Source organism: Salmo trutta, unplaced genomic scaffold (genome assembly GCF_901001165.1).
Source record: "Salmo trutta unplaced genomic scaffold, fSalTru1.1, whole genome shotgun sequence".
Classification (NCBI taxonomy): Eukaryota; Metazoa; Chordata; class Actinopteri; order Salmoniformes; family Salmonidae; genus Salmo; species Salmo trutta.
Window position 1 is genome coordinate 63024 of NW_021822742.1, and position 23805 is coordinate 86828.

The following is a 23805-nucleotide window of genomic DNA, read 5'->3' on the forward strand; positions in this document are numbered from 1 at the left end:
CCAGTATCCACTACTAGAGGACCAGGGAAATACCCAGTATCCACTACTAGAGGAGAGGACCAGGGAAAGACCCAGTATCCACTACTAGAGGACCAGGGAAAGACCCAGTATCCACTACTAGAGGAGAGGACCAGGGAAATACCCAGTATCCACTACTAGAGGACCAGGGAAAGACCCAGTATCCACTACTAGAGGACCAGGGAAATACCCAGTATCCACTACTAGAGGACCAGGGAAAGACCCAGTATCCACTACTAGAGGAGAGGACCAGGGAAATACCCAGTATCCACTACTAGAGGACCAGGGAAATACCCAGTATCCACTACTAGAGGACCAGGGAAATACCCACTACTAGAGGAGAGGACCAGGGAAAGACCCAGTATCCACTACTAGAGAAGAGGACCAGGGAAATACCCAGTATCCACTACTAGAGGACCAGGGAAATACCCACTACTAGAGGAGAGGACCAGGGAAAGACCCAGTATCCACTACTAGAGGAGAGGACCAGGGAAATACCCAGTATCCACTACTAGAGGACCAGGGAAAGACCCAGTATCCACTACTAGAGGACCAGGGAAATACCCATTATCCACTACTAGAGGAGAGGACCAGGGAAATACCCAGTATCCACTACTAGAGGACCAGGGAAATACCCAGTATCCACTACTAGAGGACCAGGGAAAGACCCAGTACCCACTACTAGAGGACCAGGGAAATACCCAGTATCCACTACTAGAGGACCAGGGAAAGACCCAGTATCCACTACTAGAGGAGAGGACCAAAGAAAGACCCAGTATCCACTACTAGAGGAGAGGACCAGGGAAAGACCCAGTATCCACTACTAGAGGACCAGGGAAATATCCAGTATCCACTACTAGAGGAGAGGACCAGGGAAAGACCCAGTATCCACTACTAGAGGACCAGGGAAAGACCCAGTATCCACTACTAGAGGACCAGGGAAATACCCAGTATCCACTACTAGAGGACCAGGGAAATACCCAGTATCCACTACTAGAGGACCAGGGAAAGACCCAGTATCCACTACTAGAGGAGAGGACCAGGGAAATACCCAGTATCCACTACTAGAGGACCAGGGAAAGACCCAGTATCCACTACTAGAGGAGAGGACCAGGGAAATACCCAGTATCCACTACTAGAGGACCAGGGAAATACCCAGTATCCACTACTAGAGGAGAGGACCAGGGAAAGACCCAGTATCCACTACTAGAGGACCAGGGAAATACCCAGTGTCCACTACTAGAGGAGAGGACCAGGGAAATACCCAGTATCCACTACTAGAGGACCAGGGAAAGACCCAGAATCCACTACTAGAGGACCAGGGAAATACCCAGTATCCACTACTAGAGGACCAGGGAAAGACCCAGTATCCACTACTAGAGGAGAGGACCAGGGAAATACCCAGTATCCACTACTAGAGGACCAGGGAAATACCCACTACTAGAGGAGAGGACCAGGGAAAGACCCAGTATCCACTACTAGAGGACCAGGGAAATACCCACTACTAGAGGAGAGGACCAGGGAAAGACCCAGTATCCACTACTAGAGGAGAGGACCAGGGAAAGACCCAGTATCCACTACAAGAGGACCAGGGAAAGACCCAGTATCCACTACTAGAGGACCAGGGAAATACCCATTATCCACTACTAGAGGAGAGGACCAGGGAAATACCCAGTATCCACTACTAGAAGACCAGGGAAATACCCAGTATCCACTACTAGAGGACCAGGGAAAGACCCAGTACCCACTACTAGAGGACCAGGGAAATACCCAGTATCCACTACTAGAGGACCAGGGAAAGACCCAGTATCCACTACTAGAGGAGAGGACCAGGGAAAGACCCAGTATCCACTACTAGAGGACCAGGGAAATATCCAGTATCCACTACTAGAGGAGAGGACCAGGGAAAGACCCAGTATCCACTACTAGAGGATCAGGGAAAGACCCAGTATCCACTACTAGAGGACCAGGGAAATACCCAGTATCCACTACTAGAGGAGAGGACCAGGGAAAGACCCAGTATCCACTACTAGAGGACCAGGGAAAGACCCAGTATCCACTACTAGAGGAGAGGACCAGGGAAATACCCAGTATCCACTACTAGAGGACCAGGGAAAGACCCAGTATCCACTACTAGAGGACCAGGGAAATACCCACTACTAGAGGAGAGGACCAGGGAAAGACCCAGTATCCACTACTAGAGGAGAGGACCAGGGAAAGACCCAGTATCCACTACGAGAGGACCAGGGAAATATCCAGTATCCACTACTAGAGGAGAGGACCAGGGAAAGACCCAGTATCCACTACTAGAGGATCAGGGAAAGACCCAGTATCCACTACTAGAGGACCAGGGAAATACCCAGTATCCACTACTAGAGGAGAGGACCAGGGAAAGACCCAGTATCCACTACTAGAGGACCAGGGAAAGACCCAGTATCCACTACTAGAGGAGAGGACCAGGGAAATACCCAGTATCCACTACTAGAGGACCAGGGAAAGACCCAGTATCCACTACTAGAGGACCAGGGAAATACCCACTACTAGAGGAGAGGACCAGGGAAATACCCAGTATCCACTACTAGAGGAGAGGACCAGGGAAAGACCCAGTATCCACTACTAGAGGACCAGGGAAAGACCCAGTATCCACTACTAGAGGAGAGGACCAGGGAAAGACCCAGTATCCACTACTAGAGGAGAGGACCAGGGAAATACCCAGTATCCACTACTAGAGGACCAGGGAAAGACCCAGTATCCACTACTAGAGGACCAGGGAAATACCCAGTATCGACTACTAGAGGAGAGGACCAGGGAAAGACCCAGTATCCACTACTAGAGGACCAGGGAAATACCCAGTATCTACTACTAGAGGACCAGGGAAAGACCCAGTATCCACTACTAGAGGACCAGGGAAAGACCCAGTATCCACTACTAGAGGACCAGGGAAAGACCCAGTATCCACTACTAGAGGAGAGGACCAGGGAAAGACCCAGTATCCACTACTAGAGAGGAGAGGACCAGGGAAAGACCCAGTATCCACTATTTGAGAGGAGAGGACCAGGGAAAGACCCAGTATCCACTACTAGAGGAGAGGACCAGGGAAAGACCCAGTATCCACTACTAGACAGGAGAGGACCAGGGAAAGGACACAGTACCCAGCACCAGTCGTTCCTCTCCTGGGGGGTACTGGCCCCTAGTTTGATGTGTGGTTCAGTGGTTCTGGGTGACCAGGAGAGGCTGATTAGGAGCATATGTTATCATGGTTCAAGGAAAACAGCCCACCAGACCAGGGACTGCAGGTGTCTAAACACCCAGCCACCGAGTGATGTCTGTCGGCCAGGACAAGCCCTCCTCCCCCCCACCACCTGGACCTCAGCTCCATTCAAGCCCCCTCACAGAGAGAAGGGCCTACTGCCTTCGTTCACTTTACCAAACCACAGGGATATATGGTGGGGTCCCAAATGATAGGACACCATTGATAAAGGATAAGCAAAAATGACTGTATAAAACAAATAACTCAAATACTGAGCTATATTGTATGCTCAAATAAATGGGAAAAGTATATTATTTTATACCAAAGGTTTTTATTAACAAGTTATTTATTTTTTTAAATCTCAAAAACTAGGGGTCAAGATTATTGACACCTCTTATCAATAGTTCACCCTGCGAGGATAACAGTAATGAGCCTTTCTCTAAAATGTTTTAGGAGAACACATTGGGAGGGATCTTGGACCATTTCTCCACACAGAATCCTTCCAGATCTTTGATATCCTTCGTCGGGGCTTATCAACTGCCCTCTTCAACTCAAACCACAGGTTTTCAACGGGTGTAGGGTCCGGAGACAGATTATTTTCTGCTTCTGAATTCTCATATCGACACCAAACCCACCAGTGGTGTGCGTGGAAAAGAGCTTTATGGTCATGTCATCTGACCAAAGCACCGTTTCCAATCCAAACTCCAGGTGTTTACACCTGTTGGATGACAGGAAAACACAGCTCTTGGTCCAGGCACACCAGCGGTGGGTTTGGAGTCTAAAGGAGAATGTATAAGCAGAAAGAACCCCCTCCCTACTCTACAACATGGTGGTGGATCGTTGATGTTATGGGGCTATTTTAATTCCACTGGTCCTGAGGCCCTTGTTTAGGTCAACGGCATCATAGCAGGACCTTTCAGCCAAAGACCTGGTCGCCTCTTCCAGCAAAGACAATCACCCCAAGCACACACCAAACTCCACAAAGACAATCACCCCAAGCACACACCAAACTCCACAAAGACAATCACCCCAAGCACACACCAAACTCCACAAAGACAATCACCCCAAGCACACACCAAACTCCACAAAGACAATCACCCCAAGCACACACCAAAGTCCACAAAGACATTGTTAACTGGCCACAAAAATCAACATTCTGAAATGGCAATCTCAGTCTCCGGACCCTACACCCGTTGAAAACCTGTGGTTTGAGTTGAAGAGGGCAGTTGATAAGCCCCGACGAAGGATATCAAAGACCTGGAAGGATTCTGTGTGGAGAAATGGTCCAAGATCCCAATGTGTTGACCAACTCACAAAACATTTTAGAGAAAGGCTCAGTGCCCTTATCCTTGCAAGGTGAAGTATTGAAAGGTATTAAAAACAAGGTATTAAAAATCATTTTGATCCCTACCTTTGAGAGAAACAAACATAACTTGTTAAACAAAATAACAAAATAATAATTTCCACTTTTTGTTGAATAAAATAGATCTCAGTATTTAAATGATTTACCTTATACAGTTTTTTGCTCATCTTTATCAAGGGTGTGAATAATTTCGGACCCCACTGTGTGTGTGTGTGTAACTCACAGTGAACGTGGATCCAGAGCGTGACACAGCGACCGCGTGGCTTCCCTTCTCCAACTCCACACACAGCTCCCACTGCCTCCTCTCCTGGGGGGTGGTGGACACCCTGAAACACACACACACACACACACACACACACACACACACACACACACACACACACACACACACACACACACACACACACACACACACACACACACACACACACGCACCCCCCTTTCCCATTAGCATCAGTCTCAGAGAGGAAGCTGAATAAACAGTCAGCTCTTCCACTAACGGACAGCTACTCCCTCTCTCTCCCTACACCAGAGACCAGTCAGCTCTTCCACTAACGGACAGCTACTCCCTCTCTCTCCCTACACCAGAGACCAGTCAGCTCTTCCACTAACGGACAGCTACTCCCTCTCTCTCCCTACACCAGAGACCAGTCAGCTCTTCCACTAACGGACAGCTACTCCCTCTCTCTCCCTACACCAGAGACCAGTCAGCTCTTCCACTAACGGACAGCTACTCCCTCTCTCTCCCTACACCAGAGACCAGTCAGCTCTTCCACTAACGGACAGCTACTCCCTCTCTCTCCCTACACCAGAGACCAGTCAGCTCTTCCACTAACGGACAGCTACTCCCTCTCTCTCCCTACACCAGAGACCAGTCAGCTCTTCCACTAACGGACAGCTACTCCCTCTCTCTCCCTACACCAGAGACCAGTCAGCTCTTCCACTAACGGACAGCTACTCCCTCTCTCTCCCTACACCAGAGACCAGTCAGCTCTTCCACTAACGGACAGCTACTCCCTCTCTCTCCCTACACCAGAGACCAGTCAGCTCTTCCACTAACGGACAGCTACTCCCTCTCTCTCCCTACACCAGAGACCAGTCAGCTCTTCCACTAACGGACAGCTACTCCCTCTCTCTCCCTACACCAGAGACCAGTCAGCTCTTCCACTAACGGACAGCTACTCCCTCTCTCTCCCTACACCAGAGACCAGTCAGCTCTTCCACTAACGGACAGCTACTCCCTCTCTCTCCCTACACCAGAGACCAGTCAGCTCTTCCACTAACGGACAGCTACTCCCTCTCTCTCCCTACACCAGAGACCAGTCAGCTCTTCCACTAACGGACAGCTACTCCCTCTCTCTCCCTACACCAGAGACCAGTCAGCTCTTCCACTAACGGACAGCTACTCCCTCTCTCTCCCTAACACCAGAGACCAGTCAGCTCTTCCACTAACGGACAGCTACTCCCTCTCTCTCCCTACACCAGAGACCAGTCAGCTCTTCCACTAACGGACAGCTACTCCCTCTCTCTCCCTACACCAGAGACCAGTCAGCTCTTCCACTAACGGACAGCTACTCCCTCTCTCTCCCTACACCAGAGACCAGTCAGCTCTTCCACTAACGGACAGCTACTCCCTCTCTCTCCCTACACCAGAGACCAGTCAGCTCTTCCACTAACGGACAGCTACTCCCTCTCTCTCCCTACACCAGAGACCAGTCAGCTCTTCCACTAACGGACAGCTACTCCCTCTCTCTCCCTACACCAGAGACCAGTCAGCTCTTCCACTAACGGACAGCTACTCCCTCTCTCTCCCTACACCAGAGACCAGTCAGCTCTTCCACTAACGGACAGCTACTCCCTCTCTCTCCCTACACCAGAGACCAGTCAGCTCTTCCACTAACGGACAGCTACTCCCTCTCTCTCCCTACACCAGAGACCAGTCAGCTCTTCCACTAACGGACAGCTACTCCCTCTCTCTCCCTACACCAGAGACCAGTCAGCTCTTCCACTAACGGACAGCTACTCCCTCTCTCTCCCTACACCAGAGACCAGTCAGCTCTTCCACTAACGGACAGCTACTCCCTCTCTCTCCCTACACCAGAGACCAGTCAGCTCTTCCACTAACGGACAGCTACTCCCTCTCTCTCCCTACACCAGAGACCAGTCAGCTCTTCCACTAACGGACAGCTACTCCCTCTCTCTCCCTACACCAGAGACCAGTCAGCTCTTCCACTAACGGACAGCTACTCCCTCTCTCTCCCTACACCAGAGACCAGTCAGCTCTTCCACTAACGGACAGCTACTCCCTCTCTCTCCCTACACCAGAGACCAGTCAGCTCTTCCACTAACGGACAGCTACTCCCTCTCTCTCCCTACACCAGAGACCGTCAGCTCTTCCACTAACGGACAGCTACTCCCTCTCTCTCCCTACACCAGAGACCAGTCAGCTCTTCCACTAACGGACAGCTACTCCCTCTCTCTCCCTACACCAGAGACCAGTCAGCTCTTCCACTAACGGACAGCTACTCCCTCTCTCTCCCTACACCAGAGACCAGTCAGCTCTTCCACTAACGGACAGCTACTCCCTCTCTCTCCCTACACCAGAGACCAGTCAGCTCTTCCACTAACGGACAGCTACTCCCTCTCTCTCCCTACACCAGAGACCAGTCAGCTCTTCCACTAACGGACAGCTACTCCCTCTCTCTCCCTACACCAGAGACCAGTCAGCTCTTCCACTAACGGACAGCTACTCCCTCTCTCTCCCTACACCAGAGACCAGTCAGCTCTTCCACTAACGGACAGCTACTCCCTCTCTCTCCCTACACCAGAGACCAGTCAGCTCTTCCACTAACGGACAGCTACTCCCTCTCTCTCCCTACACCAGAGACCCAGTCAGCTCTTCCACTAACGGACAGCTACTCCCTCTCTCTCCCTACACCAGAGACCAGTCAGCTCTTCCACTAACGGACAGCTACTCCCTCTCTCTCCCTACACCAGAGACCAGTCAGCTCTTCCACTAACGGACAGCTACTCCCTCTCTCTCCCTACACCAGAGACCAGTCAGCTCTTCCACTAACGGACAGCTACTCCCTCTCTCTCCCTACACCAGAGACCAGTCAGCTCTTCCACTAACGGACAGCTACTCCCTCTCTCTCCCTACACCAGAGACCAGTCAGCTCTTCCACTAACGGACAGCTACTCCCTCTCTCTCCCTACACCAGAGACCAGTCAGCTCTTCCACTAACGGACAGCTACTCCCTCTCTCTCCCTACACCAGAGACCAGTCAGCTCTTCCACTAACGGACAGCTACTCCCTCTCTCTCCCTACACCAGAGACCAGTCAGCTCTTCCACTAACGGACAGCTACTCCCTCTCTCTCCCTACACCAGAGACCAGTCAGCTCTTCCACTAACGGACAGCTACTCCCTCTCTCTCCCTACACCAGAGACCAGTCAGCTCTTCCACTAACGGACAGCTACTCCCTCTCTCTCCCTACACCAGAGACCAGTCAGCTCTTCCACTAACGGACAGCTACTCCCTCTCTCTCCCTACACCAGAGACCAGTCAGCTCTTCCACTAACGGACAGCTACTCCCTCTCTCTCCCTACACCAGAGACCAGTCAGCTCTTCCACTAACGGACAGCTACTCCCTCTCTCTCCCTACACCAGAGACCAGTCAGCTCTTCCACTAACGGACAGCTACTCCCTCTCTCTCCCTACACCAGAGACCAGTCAGCTCTTCCACTAACGGACAGCTACTCCCCTCTCTCTCCCTACAACCAGAGACCAGTCAGCTCTTCCACTAACGGACAGCTACTCCCTCTCTCTCCCTACACCAGAGACCAGTCAGCTCTTCCACTAACGGACAGCTACTCCCTCTCTCTCCCTACACCAGAGACCAGTCAGCTCTTCCACTAACGGACAGCTACTCCCTCTCTCTCCCTACACCAGAGACCAGTCAGCTCTTCCACTAACGGACAGCTACTCCCTCTCTCTCCCTACACCAGAGACCAGTCAGCTCTTCCACTAACGGACAGCTACTCCCTCTCTCTCCCTACACCAGAGACCAGTCAGCTCTTCCACTAACGGACAGCTACTCCCTCTCTCTCCCTACACCAGAGACCAGTCAGCTCTTCCACTAACGGACAGCTACTCCCTCTCTCTCCCTACACCAGAGACCAGTCAGCTCTTCCACTAACGGACAGCTACTCCCTCTCTCTCCCTACACCAGAGACCAGTCAGCTCTTCCACTAACGGACAGCTACTCCCTCTCTCTCCCTACACCAGAGACCAGTCAGCTCTTCCACTAACGGACAGCTACTCCCTCTCTCTCCCTACACCAGAGACCAGTCAGCTCTTCCACTAACGGACAGCTACTCCCTCTCTCTCCCTACACCAGAGACCAGTCAGCTCTTCCACTAACGGACAGCTACTCCCTCTCTCTCCCTACACCAGAGACCAGTCAGCTCTTCCACTAACGGACAGCTACTCCCTCTCTCTCCCTACACCAGAGACCAGTCAGCTCTTCCACTAACGGACAGCTACTCCCTCTCTCTCCCTACACCAGAGACCAGTCAGCTCTTCCACTAACGGACAGCTACTCCCTCTCTCTCCCTACACCAGAGACCAGTCAGCTCTTCCACTAACGGACAGCTACTCCCTCTCTCTCCCTACACCAGAGACCAGTCAGCTCTTCCACTAACGGACAGCTACTCCCTCTCTCTCCCTACACCAGAGACCAGTCAGCTCTTCCACTAACGGACAGCTACTCCCTCTCTCTCCCTACACCAGAGACCAGTCAGCTCTTCCACTAACGGACAGCTACAAGTCTATACTCTACCTCTCCCTCTCTCCCTACACCAGAGACCAGTCAGCTCTTCCACTAACGGACAGCTACTCCCTCTCTCTCCCTACACCAGAGACAGTCAGCTCTTCCACTAACGGACAGCTACTCCCTCTCTCTCCCTACACCAGAGACCAGTCAGCTCTTCCACTAACGGACAGCTACTCCCTCTCTCTCCCTACACCAGAGACCAGTCAGCTCTTCCACTAACGGACAGCTACTCCCTCTCTCTCCCTACACCAGAGACCAGTCAGCTCTTCCACTAACGGACAGCTACTCCCTCTCTCTCCCTACACCAGAGACCAGTCAGCTCTTCCACTAACGGACAGCTACTCCCTCTCTCTCCCTACACCAGAGACCAGTCAGCTCTTCCACTAACGGACAGCTACTCCCTCTCTCTCCCTACACCAGAGACCAGTCAGCTCTTCCACTAACGGACAGCTACTCCCTCTCTCTCCCTACACCAGAGACCAGTCAGCTCTTCCACTAACGGACAGCTACTCCCTCTCTCTCCCTACACCAGAGACCAGTCAGCTCTTCCACTAACGGACAGCTACTCCCTCTCTCTCCCTACACCAGAGACCAGTCAGCTCTTCCACTAACGGACAGCTACTCCCTCTCTCTCCCTACACCAGAGACCAGTCAGCTCTTCCACTAACGGACAGCTACTCCCTCTCTCTCCCTACACCAGAGACCAGTCAGCTCTTCCACTAACGGACAGCTACTCCCTCTCTCTCCCTACACCAGAGACCAGTCAGCTCTTCCACTAACGGACAGCTACTCCCTCTCTCTCCCTACACCAGAGACCAGTCAGCTCTTCCACTAACGGACAGCTACTCCCTCTCTCTCCCTACACCAGAGACCAGTCAGCTCTTCCACTAACGGACAGCTACTCCCTCTCTCTCCCTACACCAGAGACCAGTCAGCTCTTCCACTAACGGACAGCTACTCCCTCTCTCTCCCTACACCAAGAGACCAGTCAGCTCTTCCACTAACGGACAGCTACTCCCTCTCTCTCCCTACACCAGAGACCAGTCAGCTCTTCCACTAACGGACAGCTACTCCCTCTCTCTCCCTACACCAGAGGACCAGTCAGCTCTTCCACTAACGGACAGCTACTCCCTCTCTCTCCCTACACCAGAGGACCAGTCAGCTCTTCCACTAACGGACAGCTACTCCCTCTCTCTCCCTACACCAGAGACCAGTCAGCTCTTCCACTAACGGACAGCTACTCCCTCTCTCTCCCTACACCAGAGACCAGTCAGCTCTTCCACTAACGGACAGCTACTCCCTCTCTCTCCCTACACCAGAGACCAGTCAGCTCTTCCACTAACGGACAGCTACTCCCTCTCTCTCCCTACACCAGAGACCAGATCAGCTCTTCCACTAACGGACCGCTACTCCCCCTCTCTCCCTACACCAGAGACCAGTCACGCTCTTCCACTAACGGACAGCTACTCCCTCTCTCTCCCTACACAGAGACCAGTCAGCTCTTTCCACTAACGGACAGCTACTCCCTCTCTCTCCCTACACCAGAGACCAGTCAGCTCTTCCACTAACGGACAGCTACTCCCTCTCTCTCCCTACACAGAGACCAGTCAGCTCTTCCACTAAACGGACACTAACGGACAGCTACTCCCTCTCTCTCCCTACACCAGAGACCAGTCAGCTCTTCCACTAACGGACAGCTACTCCCTCTCTCTCCCTACACCAGAGACCAGTCAGCTCTTCCACTAACGGACAGCTACTCCCTCTCTCTCCCTACACCAGAGACCAGTCAGCTCTTCCACTAACGGACAGCTACTCCCTCTCTCTCCCTACACCAGAGACCAGTCAGCTCTTCCACTAACGGACCAGCTACTCCCTCTCTCTCCCTACACCAGAGACCAGTCAGCTCTTCCACTAACGGACAGCTACTCCCTCTCTCTCCCTACACCAGAGACCAGTCAGCTCTTCCACTAACGGACAGCTACTCCCTCTCTCTCCCTACACCAGAGACCAGTCAGCTCTTCCACTAACGGACAGCTACTCCCTCTCTCTCCCTACACCAGAGACCAGTCAGCTCTTCCACTAACGGACAGCTACTCCCTCTCTCTCCCTACACCAGAGACCAGTCAGCTCTTCCACTAACGGACAGCTACTCCCTCTCTCTCCCTACACCAGAGACCAGTCAGCTCTTCCACTAACGGACAGCTACTCCCTCTCTCTCCCTACACCAGAGACCAGTCAGCTCTTCCACTAACGGACAGCTACTCCCTCTCTCTCCCTACACCAGAGACCAGTCAGCTCTTCCACTAACGGACAGCTACTCCCTCTCTCTCCCTACACCAGAGACCAGTCAGCTCTTCCACTAACGGACAGCTACTCCCTCTCTCTCCCTACACCAGAGACCAGTCAGCTCTTCCACTAACGGACAGCTACTCCCTCTCTCTCCCTACACCAGAGACCAGTCAGCTCTTCCACTAACGGACAGCTACTCCCTCTCTCTCCCTACACCAGAGACCAGTCAGCTCTTCCACTAACGGACAGCTACTCCCTCTCTCTCCCTACACCAGAGACCAGTCAGCTCTTCCACTAACGGACAGCTACTCCCTCTCTCTCCCTACACCAGAGACCAGTCAGCTCTTCCACTAACGGACAGCTACTCCCTCTCTCTCCCTACACCAGAGACCAGTCAGCTCTTCCACTAACGGACAGCTACTCCCTCTCTCTCCCTACACCAGAGACCAGTCAGCTCTTCCACTAACGGACAGCTACTCCCTCTCTCTCCCTACACCAGAGACCAGTCAGCTCTTCCACTAACGGACAGCTACTCCCTCTCTCTCCCTACACCAGAGACCAGTCAGCTCTTCCACTAACGGACAGCTACTCCCTCTCTCTCCCTACACCAGAGACCAGTCAGCTCTTCCACTAACGGACAGCTACTCCCTCTCTCTCCCTACACCAGAGACCAGTCAGCTCTTCCACTAACGGACAGCTACTCCCTCTCTCTCCCTACACCAGAGACCAGTCAGCTCTTCCACTAACGGACAGCTACTCCCTCTCTCTCCCTACACCAGAGACCAGTCAGCTCTTCCACTAACGGACAGCTACTCCCTCTCTCTCCCTACACCAGAGACCAGTCAGCTCTTCCACTAACGGACAGCTACTCCCTCTCTCTCCCTACACCAGAGACCAGTCAGCTCTTCCACTAACGGACAGCTACTCCCTCTCTCTCCCTACACCAGAGACCAGTCAGCTCTTCCACTACGGACCAGCTACTCCCTCTCTCTCCCTACACCAGAGACCAGTCAGCTCTTCCACTAACGGGACAGCTACTCCCTCTCTCTCCCTACACCAGAGACCAGTCAGCTTCTTCCACTAACGGACAGCTACTCCCTCTCTCTCCCTACACCAGAGACCAGTCAGCTCTTCCACTAACGGACAGCTACTCCCTCTCTCTCCTACACCAGAGACCAGTCAGCTCTTCCACTAACGGACAGCTACTCCCTCTCTCTCCCTACACCAGAGACCAGTCAGCTCTTCCACTAACGGGACAGCTACTCCCTCCTCTCTCCCTACACCCAGAGACCAGTCAGCTCTTCCACTAACGGACAGCTACTCCCTCTCTCTCCCTACACCAAGACCAGTCAGCTCTTCCACTAACGGACAGAGCTTACTCCCCTCTCTCCTCCCTACAACCAGAGACCAGTCAGCTCTTCCACTAACGGACAGCTACTCCCTCTCTCTCCCTACACCAGAGACCAGTCAGCTCTTCCACTAACGGACAGCTACTCCCTCTCTCTCCCTACACCAGAGACCAGTCTGCTGGTCTGTTACCTCTCAGCCAACCTTCCTAACACAACTTTTATTAAGAAAGACACTTGAAATGAGCATGGTATAGATGAACATAATCAACAGCACCAACACATACATTTAGCTTTGGAACCAGAAATTCAAGAGATGTTGATGGCTAACTATAGTGTTGAGGCTTTAATGATCATGCTCTCTGGAATAGTCCACTGTAGAAGGATCTGTCAGGTTTATCCCTGCTCTGAGAGAGAGGAGGGGGGAGGGGGGAGAGAGGAGGAGTGAGAGGAGAGAGGAGGGGGGAGGGAGGAGGAGTGAGAGGAGGGGGAGGGAAGAAAGGGGGAGGGAGGGCTGAGGGGGAGGGAGGGAGAGAGGCAGAGAGGAGACAGGAGGGGTGAGGGAGGAGAGAGGAGGGGGGAGGGAGGAGAGAGGAGGAGTGAGAGGAGAGAGGAGGGGGGAGGGGTGAGGGAGGAGAGAGGAGGAGTGAGAGGAGAGAGGAGGGGGAGGGAAGAAAGGGGGAGGGAGGGCTGAGGGGGAGGGAGGGAGAGAGGCAGAGAGGAGACAGGAGGGGTGAGGGAGGAGAGAGGAGGAGTGAGAGGGAAGAAAGGAGTGGGAGGGAGGGAGGGCTGAGGGGGAGGGAGGGAGGGATCTACCACTGACTGCAACTACAAAGACCGACCCCCGGCGGTTCATGAACAAGGAAAGGAAACGATCCGAACAAGAAAGAAGAAAATGTGGCCAGATGTTGAGACAGATGGCAGAGCTGACAGAGAGAATCAAGTCTAACAGTTTGACCAGCAGACTGCTACACCACGCTAGGATACAGCTCTGTTAACTGGTGACATATTGCAGAACTGAGCCGGTGCTACAAGCAATGGAACATGTAAAACACTGGTTTAAACACACAACACAATAATAAACTCGGTAAAAACAGACAATGGACATTCAGATACAGTGAAACAACACAATAATTAACACATGGGGAACAATGAGAGCTCTAGCTCTTTCTGATGTCAACTAGAACCTCTTGGTGTTTTTACCTCCTCTCTGTTTGATTTAACCAGGTAAGTCATTGAGAACACATCTTTTACAATATCAACCTGACCAAGATGGTGCTTTATCTAAGTGATCTAAGTCATACAAGAATTTCCCACAGTTATTTTAATTGATTTAATTTACCTGAGATTACCCAGGAACCTCTGGGAGCGGAGCTGTGCCGAGACGTAGAGAGCGGCTGCGGTGGCGACGAGCTCCCTGCGACCCTCGGAGGTCAGCTGGTGACCTTTGAACCCCTCTGGGTATTCCTCTGGCAGGAAGTTAGTGGTGATGTCACCAGAGATGAAGCGAGGGTGTGTGATGATCTCTCTGAGCAGGGGGATGTTGTGGGTCACACCTGGACAGTCACACACACAGGAACAACAGTCAGAGACAGGTAGAGATCAGACACCTGGACAGTCACACACACAGGAACAACAGTCAGAGACAGGTAGAGATCAGACACCTGGACAGTCACACACACAGGAACAACAGTCAGAGACAGGTAGAGATCAGAACCTCTACATGTGTGTAGCTATACAGAAAATGTCAGAGGCTTGAGGTACTGAAGATGCTTCCAGAAAGATATAACACCCAACAGTGTGTGTGTGTGTGTCTTACCTCTGATGACGTAGTTATCCAGAGCGTCCTCCATCCTCTGCAGGGCTTCAGCGCGCGTGGCGCCATAGGTCACCAGCTACGGCGAGCACAGAGGGACATTCACATTATAGATCAGTAAAACATATTGGAAAGGGCAATGTGATTGTGTTGGGCAGTTTGAGGGAGAACACAGCAACTAACCTTGGAGATCATTGGGTCATAGTAGATACTGATGTCACTTCCTTCTTGGATGCCACTGTCCACACGCACCTGACAGAGGAGACTACATGTCAGTATGACTACATGTCAGTATGAATACATGTCAGTATGACTACATGTCAGTAAGACTACATGTCAGTAAGACTACATGTCAGTAAGACTACATGTCAGTAAGACTACATGTCAGTAAGACTACACTGTCACCTGACAGAGAGAAAACAACATGTCAGTAAGACTACATGTCAGTATGACTACATGTCAGTAAGACTACATGTCAGTATGACTACATGTCAGTAAGACTACATGTCAGTAAGACTACATGTCAGTATGACTACATGTCAGTATGACTACATGTCAAAATGACTACATGTCAGTATGAATACATGTCAGTATGACTACATGCCAGTATGACTACATGTCAGTATGACTACATGTCAAAATGACTACATGTCAGTATGAATACATGTCAGTAAGACTACACTGTCACCTGACAGAGAGAAAACAACATGTCAGTAAGACTACATGTCAGTAAGACTACATGTCAGTAAGACTACATGTCAGTAAGACTACATGTCAGTAAGACTACATGTCAGTAACACTACATGTCAGTATGACTACATGTCAGTATGACTACATGTCAAAATGACTACATTTCAGTATGACTACATGTCAATAAGAATACATGTCAGTAAGACTACATGTCAGAATGACTACATGTCAATAAGACTACATGTCAGTATGACTACATGTCAGTATGACTACATGTCAAAATGACTACATTTCAGTAAGACTACATGTCAGAATGACTACATGTCAATAAGACTACATGTCAATAAGACTACATTTCAGTATGACTACATGTCAATAACACTACATGTCAATAACACTACATGTCAATAACACTACATGTCAATAAGACTACATGTCAATAAGACTACATGTCAATAAGACTACATGTCAGAAAGACTACATGTCAGATTGACTACATGTCAGTAAGACTACATGTCAATAAGACTACATGTCAGTAAGACTACATGTCAGAATGACTACATGTCAATAAGACTACATGTCAGTATAACTACATGTCAGTAAGACTACATGTCAGAATGACTACATGTCAATAAGACTACATGTCAGTATGACTACATGTCAATAAGACTACATGTCAGTAAGACTACGTCACTATGAATACATGTCAGTAAGACTACATGTCAGTAAGACTACATGTCACTACGAATACATGTCAGTAAGACTACATGTCAGTATGACTACATGTCAGTAAGACTACATGTCAGTATGACTACATGTCAATAAGACTACATGTCAGTATGACTACATGTCAGTAAGACTACATGTCAGTAAGACTACATCAGTATGACTCAGGTCTTCCAGGAAGATAGAAATAGGACATGTAGTATGTATTTCCATTTTGTTTAATGTTTAATAACCTATCAATAACAATTAAAACCATTTCAAAAGCAAATCAACATGTCAGTATGACTACATGTCAGTATGAATACATGTCAGTATGAATACATGTCAGTATGAATACACTGTCACCTGACAGAGGAGACTACATGTCAGTATGAATGCATGTCAGTATGAATACATGTCAGAATGACTACATGTCAGAATGAATACATGTCAGTATGACTACGTGTCAGTATGAATACATGTCAGTATGACTACATGTCAGTATGAATACACTGTCACCTGACAGAGAGAAAACAACATGTCAGTGTGACTACATGTCAATAAGACTACATGTCAGTATGACTACGTGTCAGTATGACTACGTGTCAGTATGACTACATGTCAGTATGAATACATGTCAGTATGAATACATGTCAGAATGACTACGTGTCAGTATGACTACGTGTCAGTATGACTACATGTCAATAAGACTACATGTCAGTATGAATACATATCAGTATGACTACATGTCAGTATGACTACATGTCAATAAGACTACATGTCAGTATGAATACATGTCAGTATGACTACATGTCAATAAGACTACATGTCAGTATGAATACATGTCAGTATGACTACATGTCAGTATGACTACATGTCAGTAAGACTACATGTCAGTATGAATACATGTCAGTATGAATACACTGTCACCTGACAGAGGAGACTACATGTCAGTATGAATGCATGTCAGTATGAATACATGTCAGAATGACTACATGTCAGAATGAATACATGTCAGTATGACTACATGTCAATAAGACTACATGTCAATAAGACTACGTGTCAATAAGACTACGTGTCAATAAGACTACGTGTCAATAAGACTACGTGTCAGTAAGACTACATGTCAATAAGACTACTTGTCAGTAAGACTACATCAGTATGACTCAGGTCTTCCAGGAAGATAGAAATAGGACATGTAGTATGTATTTCCATGTTGTTTAATGTTTACTTATGATGAAAAAATAACCTATCAATAACAATTAAAACCATTTCAAAGGTAAATCGTTTTGACATCAGGGGGAGGACAGGAAGATATAAATATGACACTATAATTAGTAGTCATAACAACAGGCATTCTGATGCTCTAGATCTGAGGCCTGACTAGAACAGCAGCAGTGTTCCATGGAAATATCCTGTCAGGTTCAGAAAGGTCAACACGCATCACGTCTTCAGCAGAAATAACAGAGAGGTTAACACACATCACGTCTTCAGCAGAAATAACAGAGAGGTCAACACACATCACGTCTTCAGCAGAAATAACAGAGAGGTCAACACACATCACGTCTTCAGCAGAAATAACAGAGAGGTCAACACACATCACGTCTTCAGCAGAAATAACAGAGAGGTCAACACACATCACGTCTTCAGCAGAAATAACAGAGAGGTCAACACACATCACGTCTTCAGCAGAAATAACAGAGAGGTCAACACACATCACGTCTTCAGCAGAAATAACAGAGAGGTCAACACATCACGTCTTCAGCAGAAATAACAGAGAGGTTAACACACATCACGTCTTCAGCAGAAATAACAGAGAGGTCAACACACATCACGTCTTCAGCAGAAATAACAGAGAGGTCAATACATCACGTCTTTAGCAGGAATGACAGAGAGGTTAACACACATCACGTCTTCAGCAGAAATAACAGAGAGGTCAACACACATCACGTCTTCAGCAGAAATAACAGAGAGATCAACACACATCACGTCTTCAGCAGAAATAACAGAGAGGTCAATACACATCACGTCTTCAGCAGAAATAACAGAGAGGTCAACACACATCACGTCTTCAGCAGAAATAACAGAGAGGTCAACACACATCACGTCTTCAGCAGAAATAACAGAGAGGTCAATACATCACGTCTTCAGCAGAAATAACAGAGAGGTCAATACACATCACGTCTTCAGCAGAAATAACAGAGAGGTCAACACACATCACGTCTTCAGCAGAAATAACAGAGAGGTCAATACATCACGTCTTCAGCAGAAATAACAGAGAGGTCAATACATCACGTCTTCAGCAGAAATAACAGAGAGGTCAATACATCACGTCTTCAGCAGAAATAACAGAGAGGTCAATACATCACGTCTTCAGCAGAAATAACAGAGAGGTCAATACATCACGTCTTCAGCAGAAATAACAGAGAGGTCAATACACATCACGTCTTCAGCAGAAATAACAGAGAGGTCAACACACATCACGTCTTCAGCAGAAATAACAGAGAGGTCAACACACATCACGTCTTCAGCAGAAATAACAGAGAGGTCAATACATCACGTCTTCAGCAGAAATAACAGAGAGGTCAACACACATCACGTCTTCAGCAGAAATAACAGAGAGGTCAACACACATCACGTCTTCAGCAGAAATAACAGAGAGGTCAACACACATCACGTCTTCAGCAGAAATAACAGAGAGGTCAACACACATCACGTCTTCAGCAGAAATAACAGAGAGGTCAACACACATCACGTCTTCAGCAGAAATAACAGAGAGGTCAACACACATCACGTCTTCAGCAGAAATAACAGAGAGGTCAACACACATCACGTCTTCAGCAGAAATAACAGAGAGGTCAACTCAGAACAAAGTGTGCATGTGACTCACTTTTGGGAGGTTGATGGGTTCCTGGTACTGTGACAGGCGTCCAATGGAGGGCAGACCAAAGGACTTGTAGGGGTCCTGGAGAAGGACAAATATCACCTATGCTTTATAACTGGTTATAACTGCCCAATAACCTCTATAACACACAGGAAGTGTCCAGAAGACAGTGGGGACCCAGAAACAGTTTTGTAGAGAGAAGTGACACATTCACTAGCCAGCAGAAAGGCCATGGTTCACCTTATTCACTTTAAGGTACAAAGCAGAACAAGTGTTCAGTGTGCCCACCTCAGCGTAGACTCTGCTCTCTATAGCCCAGCCGTTGATGGGGATGTCTTCCTGTTTGTGTAGCAGAGGGAAACCCTTGGCCACCCGGATCATCTGCTGCACCAGGTCCAGACCAGTGATACACTCTGTGATTGGGTGCTCCACCTGAACGGGGCAAAGGTCAGCGGTCAGTCAACCACTCAGAAGGGAGGACTGGGTTGGTTACATGGAAGTCACTTGGCAAGTGTCTGACTGTCATGTACAGAAAAACACACACAAAGACAAAACTACAGCTTTCTTCCCATCGCCCCACCTGAAGGCGAGTGTTCATCTCCAGGAAGTAGAAGTTCTTGTTGGAATCCACCAAGAACTCTACGGTCCCGGCAGAGGAGTACTGGACTGCTTTAGCCAGCTGTACTGCCTGCTCCCCCATCGCACGACGTGTCTCTGGGTCCAGGAATGTACTGCAGAGGACAGAAAACACAAAACTTAGAGCCCAAGACATTTCTTTTTTTAAATGTAACCTTTATTTAACTAGGCAAGTCAGTTGAGAACAAACCCTAACCCTTATTTACAATGACGGCCTACACCGGCCAAACCCGGACGACGCTGGGCCAATTATGCGCCACACTATGGGCCTCCCAATCACGGCCGGATGTAACGCAGCCTAGATTTGAACCAGGGACTGCAGTGATGCCTCTTACACTGAGATGCAGTGCCTTAAAGCGCTGCGCCACTCGGGAGCCCACTCGGGAGCCCACTCGGGACATACACCAATGGATAAGTTAAAGGTGAAAACATTGACCCCTGACCTTGGAGCCTCCTCCACCACCTTCTGGTTCCTCCTCTGGATAGAACACTCCCTCTCGTTCAGCCACAGAGCATTACCATGCTTATCAGCCAGGACCTGGATCTCAATGTGTCTGGGGTTGTCTACAAACTTCTCTATCAGCAGACGGTCGTCTCCGAAACTAGATGCAGCCTCCTGTGAGGACAAACGAAAACCTTCCCTGGGAAAGACAGAAGGGAAATGGTTTATAAGTCTCATTAAATATCTTAATAAAGTCTATAAATATCTTATTGCCATTTACTACACAGCGTAGAGACATATAAATAATTGTATAATTAAAATGCTTTTATTATATTTTAATTGCATTTATTACAGCAATAACAAATCTCACCTGGTCTCATCATCGTTCCAGGCGATCCTCATGCCTTTCCCCCCTCCTCCTGCTGAGGCCTTGATCATCACCGGGTAGCCTGATCAACAACACAATATGACCCGGGTAGCCTGATCAACAACACAATATGACCGGGTAGCCTGATCAACAACACAATATGACCCGGGTAGCCTGATCAACAACACAATATGACCGGGTAGCCTGATCAACAACACAATATGACCGGGTAGCCTGATCAACAACACTATATGACCAGGTAGCCTGATCAATAACACAATATGACCGGGTAGCCTGATCAACAACACAATATGACCCGGTAGCCTGATCAACAACACAACATGACCGGGTAGCCTGATCAACAACACAACATGACCGGGTAGCCTGATCAACAACACAATATGACCGGGTAGCCTGATCAACAACACAATATGACCGGGTAGCCTGATAAACAACACAACATGACCGGGTAGCCTGATCAACAACACAACATGACCGGGTAGCCTGATAAACAACACAATATGACCGGGTAGCCTGGTCAACAACACAATATGAAAATTCTGCATGGAGGCCAGGCAAATCTTTTTTTAATTAATGAATGGAATTTTGATTCACTTACCGATTTCTCCTGCAATCTTCACAGCGTCCTCCACGTTCTGAGACAGGAGACAGAGTTGTAAGTTCCACCAACCACCAGCAGAGGGAGGGATTTCCCTCATCTCCTTAACCATCCCTTTGTTTCTCTGCGTCTCCCCGCCTGTCTGCGTCTGCCTGCCTGCCTGCGTGCGCCTGCCTGTCTCCCTGCCTGTCTGTCTGCCTGTCTCCCTGCCTGCCTGTCTGTGTCTCCCTGCCTGCCTGTCTGTGTCTCCCTGCCTGCCTGTCTGTGTCTCCCTGCCTGCCTGTCTCCCTGCCTGCCTGTCTGTGTCTCCCTGCCTGCCTGCCTGTCTCCCTGCCTGCCTGTCTGTGTCTCCCTGCCTGCCTGTCTCCCTGCCTGTCTCCCTGCCTGCCTGTCTCCCTGCCTGCCTGTCTCCCTGCCTGCCTGTCTCCCTGCCTGCCTGTCTCCCTGCCTGCCTGTCTGCCTCCCTGCCTGCCTGTCTGCCTCCCTGCCTGCCTGTCTGCCTGTCTCCCTGCCTGCCTATCTGCCTGCCTGTCTGTGTCTCCCTGCCTGCCTGTCTGTCTGCCTGTCTCCCTGCCTGCCTGTCTCTCTCTCTGCCTGCCTGCCTGTCTGTCTCCCTGCCGGTCTGTCTGTCTACCCCATCAATCATGCCCAGGGGCAGCATAGGTAGAAGAGATCACCCCATCAGAGGTGTTGTTGCCCCCCTGGCCTGTGACAGCTACGTGACAACAACCATCTTTATCTATTTATCTACTAGCCATCAGCAGGCGAAGTGTTAAACATGGCCCACACAGCTCTATTAGGACCATCACTGTATACAGAGGAGAGGAGAAGAGCAGGAGAGGAGAGAGAGGGGAGAGGAGAGAAGAAGAGCAGGAGGAGAGAAGAGGGGGGAGGGAGAAAGGGGGGGGGGAGAGTGGAAGAGCAGGAGGAGAGGGGGGGAAAGGAGAGAAAGAAGGGAAGATTGAGAGAGATAGACAGAGAAAGGCAAAAGGCTGAGGAGAGAGGGGGTAGAGGAGAGAGAAATGGGGAGAAGAGAGAGATGAGAAGAGAGATGGAGATAGAGTGAGGGAAAGAGAGGGGGTAGAGGAGAGAGAGAGATGAGAAGAGAGATGGAGATAGAGGGTAGAGGAGATGGAGGAAAACAAATGCCAGTGTGTAGAATGAGGGATAATGAAGAAGACCAGATCTGAGTGGTATTGTTAAATGCAGATCAAGTTTGATTTGTTGCCAGGATGATCATATGCTTGCAGAAAGTTGTTGCCAGGACAACCATGTTGACGGTATAGCTCACCTCGACGACCCCGTCGAACCCGGGGATGACGTTGACATTGGCTGCCTTGGCAAGGAGCTTGCTCTCGATCTTGTCGCCCATGGCATGGATGGCGTGGGTGTCCGGTCCTATGAACACCACGTCTTCTGCAGCCTGCAGGAGACCAACAACATCACCACCACATCAGAGAACAACCCTACACTGGAACCATTCAGACAGACAATCACACCTGCTACCTATACCTACCTACATAATGAACAGACCTGGGTCAGTATAGAGCTGCTACCTATACCAACCTACATAATGAACAGACCAGGGTCAGTATAGAGCTGCTACCTATACCAACCTACATAATGAACAGACCTGGGTCAGTATAGAGCTGCTACCTATACCAACCTACATAATGAACAGACCTGGGTCAGTATAGAGCTGCTACCTATACCTACCTACATAATGAACAGACCAGGGTCAGTATAGAGCTGCTACCTATACCAACCTACATAATGAACAGACCTGGGTCAGTATAGAACTGCTACCTATACCAACCTACATAATGAACAGACCTGGGTCAGTATAGAGCTGCTACCTATACCAACCTACATAATGAACAGACCTGGGTCAGTATAGAACTGCTACCTATACCAACCTACATAATGAACAGACCTGGGTCAGTATAGAACTGCTACCTATACCAACCTACATAATAAACAGACCTGGGTCAGTATAGAGCTGCTACCTATACCAACCTACATAATGAACAGACCTGGGTCAGTATAGAGCTGCTACCTATACCAACCTACATAATGAACAGACCTGGGTCAGTATAGAGCTGCTACCTATACCAACCTACATAATGAATATACCTGGGTCAGTATAGAGCTGCTACCTATACCTACCTACATAATGAACAGACCTGGGTCAGTATAGAGCTGCTACCTATACCTACCTACATAATGAACAGACCTGGGTCAGTATAGAGCTGCTACCTATACCAACCTACATAATGAACAGACCTGGGTCAGTATAGAGCTGCTACCTATACCAACCTACATAATAAACAGACCTGGGTCAGTATAGAGCTGCTACCTATACCAACCTACATAATGAACAGACCTGGGTCAGTATAGAGCTGCTACCTATACCTACCTACATAATGAACAGACCTGGGTCAGTATAGAGCTGCTACCTATACCTACCTTCATAATGAACAGACCAGGGTCAGTATAGAACTGCTGGAATTTGCGCTTTTTGAACTATAGTGGTTGCATTGGTTCCA

General features: G+C 49.4%; 1 protein-coding gene across 1 annotated transcript in view; it reads right to left on the bottom strand.

Moving 5' to 3' along the window:
* Nucleotides 1–23805, bottom strand: part of LOC115184119 (propionyl-CoA carboxylase alpha chain, mitochondrial-like) — a 59165-nt gene that overhangs the window by 12658 nt on the left and 22702 nt on the right. Inside the window, 11 exon segments of the mRNA XM_029745110.1 lie at nucleotides 4855–4957; nucleotides 14443–14656; nucleotides 14920–14995; nucleotides 15100–15168; nucleotides 19202–19276; nucleotides 19484–19627; nucleotides 19776–19926; nucleotides 20275–20472; nucleotides 20644–20722; nucleotides 21260–21296; nucleotides 22551–22682. Coding sequence (XP_029600970.1) covers nucleotides 4855–4957; nucleotides 14443–14656; nucleotides 14920–14995; nucleotides 15100–15168; nucleotides 19202–19276; nucleotides 19484–19627; nucleotides 19776–19926; nucleotides 20275–20472; nucleotides 20644–20722; nucleotides 21260–21296; nucleotides 22551–22682 — 1278 coding nt within the window.